We start from the raw sequence: 7,092 nt of genomic DNA, 5'->3' as shown, positions 1-7,092 counted from the left end.
GGGAGGAAATTTAAGGTTAAGAGAGCAGGAAAGAGAAAATTTGGAGGTCAGGAGTACCACAGAGCTGGTGGACTGCTGCATCTGCAGGGTGAGCACAGATTTTTGCAGTTTTTTCCCTTTTATTATCAATAAAGTTTCATTTCCTTTTATTCTTACTGCCTATGAGGCTTTCTGTTTCTGCTATTATTTCCCGCCTTCTCAGTTTTTCCCACCTATTAAAATGGAAATCTCCAAAAGAAGTTTTCACTAGCATTTTCCCCGATTCAGTAATATACTCCTTTCTCCGGCATTCTACGCCCCCCCCCCAAAAAGAGGGGGTATAATGCCAACTGTCCTTTTCCTCAGGGTTTGATTGTTCCAACCAGATGAAGGATCAGGTAAAAAGAGTCAGGGAGGTGAGAGTTTGTATATGTTTTGTGTAAAGTTCAATCTAAATTGGGCAAACCCCCGGAGGGGAACAGGCAGGCTGACCCAAGAACCAGAATATCCAAGGTCGACCTGAGGACACCTGCGTGCTCAGCTCAGCTCTGGCCCAGGTTGGGGGGGGGCGCGGTTGGAGGGTCCGGAAGTCGTTTCTGCTCTGAAATCCAGCTTCCCCTCCTCCAAAATAATCTGGGAATGAGCCCTTTGGCTACTGCACTGTCCGCCACGACCCCTTCTGTCCTGGCTCCTCTTAGGGGCAAACGCCTGCGAGCTGGGACACGGGCCGGGAAGGAGAAGAGCGCCCATCTGGAGGGTTCTGATCCCCAGGCTTCTCCCTTTACAGAGGGGGTCACTGGGGTACCCCCCACCCCCGCAGACGTCCAGTGAGAGGACAGAGCCCTCCAGTGGCCAGTCCCTGGGCTGAGGCGGGCTCAGGGTTCAGTGCCTCGAGCTGAGCTCCCCACTCATTGCAGCAAAACGAGTCTCCGTCCTTACACTGCCCGGCTCGCCTCTGCCTGGGCCTGCGCGGACCTGGCCCCGGCCCCGGCCCCGGCTGCCCCGGCCCCGGCCCCTTCTCCCCCGGCTCCCCCGGACCCTGCTCCCCCTCCTCTCTCAGACACCTGCCCATCCCTCTTCCTCCGATTCCCCTATAGGAAACCTCCCCCACACTCACAACAAACCCGCTCCTGCCTCCTCCTCCTCCTCCTCCTCCTCCTCCTCCTCCTCCTCCTCCTCCTCCTCCTCCTCCCCCTCCTCCTCCTCCTCCTCCCCCTCCTCCTCCTCCTCCCCCTCCCCCTCCCCCTCCCCCTCCTCCTCCCCCTCCTCCTCCCCCTCCCCCTCCTCCTCCTCCTCCCCCTCCTCCTCCTCCTCCTCCTCCTCCTCCTCCTCTCCATAGGAAACCCGTCCATCCTCTTTTAGAAATCTCCCCTCCCTCTCCATCCTACCCCGCCCCGCTATAAGAAACCTCCCTCCACATGGGGCATCTCCCCCTCTCCTCATAGGAAGCCTGCCCTCCCTACTTCGGCCCTATAGAAAACGTGCCCCTCCCTTCTCGTCTAGATAGTCCCCCCATACCTGCCCCTCTTTTACCAGAAATCTGTCCTCCCTTTTAGAAAACTTGCCCCCTCCCCTTGGTCTTCCTCTTCCTCCCCCCATAGGAAATCTACCATCCTCGGCATCATCCCCCCGCCCCCACCTCCCTCCTTCTTCCAGGGATCACCCCAAGAGACCCCAGTCATTTCCTAAGTGTGCGGGAGAAGAGGCACCGCCAAAGGGAAGCAAATACAGGCCAACCCCTGCGGGGCACCTCCCCTGGCCGGGTCGGCTGTCAGGGAAAGCCCAGAGGGGCGGGGGCGGGGAGAGAGGACTGGGGCGGTGACGTCACTTCCGCCTGGGCCTGGCAGTGGCTGAGCCTGGCTGTGCTCGGCGGCAGCAGTAGCAACCGCGGCGGCAGCGGGAGGAGGACGAGGAGGAGGAGGAGGAGGCGGAGGAGGAGAGAAGGAGGGAAGGAGGGAAGGAAGGAAGGATCGTCGGGCCTCCCCAGCCGCCTCAGCGCGCCCCGGGCCCAGCGGAGCACCCAGCCAGGGCCGCGGCTCCGCGGGCCTGCGCCACGCACAGGATCGGGCCCGGCCGGATGGGCGCCTGAGCCTCGGGCCCCCAGCGCCCTGGATCGGGGCCCGGTGAGGGTCGCGGCGGGGGCGGACGCGGGGCAGCCGGGCCCCCCTGGGCGTGCGAGGCCGGACCTGAGCGCCGGGAGGGGAGAGGGCCGGGCGGGGGAGGGGCAGGGCTGGCCTGGGCTCCGAGTGGGGAAGGGGCCGGGAGCCGGGACGGACCCATCGGCCGCCGGGGTGCCAGGTTAAGGCTGTGGGGGCCTGGAGTGGGGAGGAGGCAGGGCAGGGTGTGGAGAGGAAACCAAGTGGCCGGGGCAGTTAATGGAGCGAGGGCCCTGATGTCGGGGGAGGGACGGACAAAAGGAGGGGGCTGCCAGCCCGGACAGCAGGAAAGAGTGGCTGGCCTGGAGGGGCCGGACAAAAGGAGCAGATATGGTGGTATTTATTTTAAAATATTACTGTCCAGCACTGAGAGGAAGGGAAGTTGGGGAGCCGCTTGCACTCCCATATTGGATTATGTGGGCATCTGGAGGAAAGAGGCTTCCCTTCAGTCTGCATTATGGTGGGCATCTTGAGAGGGCTTTCCAGTGTTTGCATTATGCTGGGCATCTCAGGAGAGAGCCCTTCCTCCTATGTGCGGGGTGGGGAGCAACCGTACTGTGAGAGCCATTGCACTGGAGGCCCCCTCCTGAAGGTAAGGTGAATCTGCTTCCCTGCTGGCCTCTTACCCCTGTTTCCCATCTCCTTTCCTCACCCCTCTAGTTCAGAGCTCCCGGAAGCTGAGAGCAGGATGTTCCGGTTCATGAGGGACGGAGAGCCTGAGGATCCTATGTTCCTCATGTGAGTCTCCCCCCCTCACCCACAGACCAGGACATTTCCAAGCCCCAGCCCGGGAGAAGCTGGGAGACTCTCTTTTGGGGAGTCAGAACATTGGGTTTTAGTGTTTGCTCTGGACTGCAAGGCAAACACCTTCTCTCTTTGCCTTCCTTTCTTTGTGTTTTAATTTGAGAAGGAAGGAACCCAGTCATGGGGCTTGTGGCCTTCCTGACATGATGCCTTTTGTACTTTTACGCAGGGACCCTTTCGCTATTCACCGACAGCACATGAGTCGGATGTTGTCAGGAGGCTTCGGTTACAGCCCTTTCCTTAGCATCACAGATGGGAGCATCCCAGGGGCTCGACCTGCTGCTAGTCGAAGGATGCAGGTAACAGGGCAACATGTTTAAGACTCTGCCAGGCCTTGGGATTGGGAAGGAACTTGAGGAAAAATCCCTGCCCTTGCCTCATGGGGGCAGGGGCGCCAAATTCCTCATGCTTAAACAGAGAATGGGAATAAACTTGGGGAGGTGGGCCTAACCTAGATTTATAGGAAAGGAGAGGAGGTCGCAGTGGGGGAGGTATATTTTCTAATTCTACTCCTTGTCCATGCATCTGTAGGCTGGAGCTGTCTCACCCTTTGGGATGCTGGGAATGGTAAGTCCTCATTCCCCCATATCTTCCTATCCTTTGTTCTTTATTCCCTTTCAGTACTGTTTTCAGATCTATCCCTTTAAGGAGTCTTTAGGAGTGATTGTAGTGGTGTCTCCTTGTCTTCTCCCCCCTTTCATATTATTGAGTGTTCACAAAGCTTTAAGCCTACAGTGTTACATATTTGTTAACTGTGCCCCCATGTCCAGAATCTCTAGAAAGGGAACTCTTTTTCTTTCCCTTTTTTTATGAGTTCCTATTTTGTTGTTATGTGTGTGTGTTGGGGAGCAGTTAGTATTGGTTCTTGATAGGTTAAAAATCCACTGACTCTAGGTTGAGTTGTTAGAGGAAAGGGAAGGTAGGGAAGCCAGGAAATGGAGAAGAATGAAGCCAGAGGAGGAGGAGAAGAGGTCAGTGTTGTTTTAGCCAGTTTGGATAGGGAGATTCAGGGTGTGGATAAAAGGATTTAGAGTTGGAAGGGACCCAGATTTTCTCAGTCACAAAAACCCCAAAGTCAAACAGGTATTCGTTGTAAGGCTAAGATTTGAACTCGCGTCCTCTGACTCCAAATCTAGTGCTTTTTCCATAAACCACACTGCCTCCCAAGAGGTCTTAGAGCAGATGACCAGGTGTGAGGGGGAGAGGAAAGAGATAGCATTATAAAGGTCCCAAGCCAGTCTTGAGATTGGAGAAGAAACCTGGAGTATATTGATTTGTCCTGAGCCTTTTCTTCTAACTCTCTTTCCCTAGACAGGTGGTTTCATGGACATGTTTGGGATGATGAATGATATGATCGGGAATGTGGTAAGCCTTTTGCCCCTAGTCTTTTTAACCTTTTGACCTTAAATGACAGCCTCATCCCGAGGATTCCTCTTTTTCTATAAAAGAACTCACTAAAAAGTTAGACCCTTGAATTCTGGGTTGGAAGTTGGCATTTACATGAAGACATGAGATCAGGTGCCTGCTCAAAAAGCTTGCTCAAGGTAGACATTTCACATTAGGCATCCAGTTTAGAGCAGAATTCCTTCAATTGCATCAAGGTCACTTGTGAATTCTCACAGTACTACAATAGAGACAAAGTTAAAAACAAGCTGAGATGCTGAGACTCTCTGGTGAGGGTGGGATCCCCTCCCTCACCAACTACTTCAGCTCCAGCCTCCCTCTTCTTCAGGAGCACATGACAACTGGAGCCAACTGTCAGACCTTTTCATCCTCCACTGTCATCTCCTACTCCAACCTGGGTGATGGTGCTCCCAAAGTCTACCAAGAAACATCTGAGATGCGCTCAGCACCAGGTGGGGTAAGTGCTGTGGGGAGGTTGTAGAGCAACTCTGAATTCACAGTGTTGGACTGGCTCCCGCCGCTCTCCAAGCAAGTGGTGCTCGATGTCATGCAGAAGAACACTAGGGTGTTTATCAGAATTGTCTGAGGGAAATTTTGACCACAGGAGCTGTCAGTAGAAATTTGGGTGCAAGGTAGCTAGATATGACAAGCTCTCTGTCCTTTTTTCAGATCCGGGAGACAAGGAGAACTGTGAGGGACTCTGATAGTGGGCTAGAGCAGATGTCCATTGGGCATCACATCCGAGACAGGGCACACATCCTGCAGCGTTCCCGAAATCACCGCACTGGGGACCAGGAAGAAAGGCAGGACTACATCAATCTGGATGAGAGTGAGCCTCCTCAAGTCTGTCGGGCCTTTCCACTTGCCATTCTCATCCTTCTCACTCGATGGTTCCCATCCTCTAGTCAAGGGCTTCAGACCAAGGAGAAGTGCTCCTTAAAAGCTAAGGGAGTCACTGCTGACATATGTGTTCCTTCTTTTTCTTTCACTATCCAACCTCATTTTCTCCTGGCTTTTTCAAATCAACAAATACTGAGTTCCTGTTATATGCAATCTACTGTGATTGTTCCTGAGGAGATAAAAAGGGAAGTTCTCTTGTGCTTTCTTTTTTCTTCTCTGTGGAGGCACTGCCTCCCACTCACTAGTTGTTGACCCTTGGCCTAGACTAATAGTCTCTGCCTCTGTCCCCTTGCCTTGAGAAGGATATTAACCATGCCTATTTTTTGCTTTTGCCTCTTGAAATTCCCTTGGACCAGGAGGAATCCAACTCCATTCTGTGTATTCCCTCCTCAGGTGATGCTGAAGCATTTGACAACGAGTGGAGGAGAGAGACATCCCGATACAGGCCCCAGCGTCCCCTGGAATTTCGTCGGCATGAGGCTACTGGGGCGGGTGGGGGTAGAAGGGCTGAGGGACCCCCTCGACTGGCTATACAGGGCCCTGAGGATTCCCCCTCCCGACAGTCACGACGCTATGACTGGTGAGGGCCCCCCAGGTCCTCTCCTAAGTGTAAGTAGGGAAGGGATCACAGGTGAGGGATGAAGTCCTTCAGTCATTCCTCTGGCATTTGGAGGAAACCCACTTGTTCCTAATATTTTAAGAGTATGGGAGTGGGGTAAAGATCTTAGAGCCTATTTTGGTCATATAGGTCTCAGCTGGTGTAGGAAAGGAAAGAAATTCTCCTAAATTGGAGAGTTGACCACAGCCACCAAGACCCTCATCATCCAGCTTCTGTTTTCCCCCCTTCCTTCCTATACGACAAGCTTTCTCTCCTTCTACCCTCTAGGTACAGTCTGTGAGGGGCAGAAAAATCACCCCTTGGAATAACTCCCTTTCCCCCAATTTAATATTAAATAAAGGTGAGCTGGCCCCTTCAAGCTTAGGAAGCCTTAGGGGGAGCTTTTCACTGCCCCCTTTACTGCTTTTACACAGCCCGCCTGCCCTTCTCAATCTTACCCTCCCATAGTGAATTTACTGACTGTTTCTTTCTGTTGTTCCCTGGTCTCTTGATTTTTTTTCTCCCCTCTATGCCCCAATAAGTACCAGGTCCCTTAGGATAAGTTCTGGGGGTAGAAGCCCCATTTTCCCCCAAAGGTCTGTTAGTTGCCATTGGATCCTTTCTCATCTACCTAGAAGTCCCATATTTGGGGCTGTGCCCCCTCCCTACTGGCTGGGTAAGGGGTGGGTATTGGGTCCTTCTTCCCTCTTATCCTCTAATTCTATGCCCCCATGCACATATGTGTGCACACAGACACACACACACACACACACTCTGTCTCTTCATCCCTTTGCCCTTTGTGTATGTGTGTGTGTGTATGTGTGTAACTTGTAACTTTATGGAATAAAGGGGAATGGAAAAGAGAGTTTTTAGGAATGTGGTTCTGTTTTGTTTCCAGTCCCACAACAGCCATGATCTCCCAGCCGTCACTGTTTACTTTTCTTCATCCTAATTTACTGTCACCCAGTTCTCCCATTGGCTGTGACTCTTATTCTCTCACCTCCCATTTCTTCCAGCACCCTTTTCATACAACTTTAGTACAGGCACCTGGTTGCTGGTTTAATTGTCATTGTTTCACACACATGTAGAAGAGAGTGGGGCACGAGCTAAAGGAATTAGTTTGAACTTTTCTCTGGTTCCTTTCTCTTAACTTTGTCTGCTGTCAGGGAGTCCATGTCGCCCCAAACCTGTTCTAATGTGCAGAAAGGAATACTTCATATGACGAGCCAGTGTAGACTTCAGCCTTTCCCC

General features: G+C 53.0%; 1 protein-coding gene across 1 annotated transcript; it reads left to right on the top strand.

Moving 5' to 3' along the window:
• Positions 1–1,791: 1,791 nt before the first annotated feature.
• MLF2 (myeloid leukemia factor 2) lies at positions 1,792–6,706 on the top strand. The gene is made up of 8 exons (XM_072653806.1): positions 1,792–2,102; positions 2,796–2,873; positions 3,109–3,238; positions 3,471–3,506; positions 4,251–4,304; positions 4,672–4,800; positions 5,013–5,172; positions 5,637–6,706. Exons 2-8 carry the CDS (start codon positions 2,824–2,826, stop codon positions 5,825–5,827), a joined length of 750 nt encoding a protein of 249 aa, XP_072509907.1. The 5' UTR covers positions 1,792–2,102; positions 2,796–2,823; the 3' UTR covers positions 5,828–6,706.
• The last annotated feature ends 386 nt before the right edge of the window (positions 6,707–7,092 follow it).

This window comes from Notamacropus eugenii, chromosome 3, assembly GCF_028372415.1.
Source record: "Notamacropus eugenii isolate mMacEug1 chromosome 3, mMacEug1.pri_v2, whole genome shotgun sequence".
Lineage (NCBI taxonomy): Eukaryota > Metazoa > Chordata > Mammalia > Diprotodontia > Macropodidae > Notamacropus > Notamacropus eugenii.
This window is presented reverse-complemented; position numbering and strand designations above follow the sequence as displayed.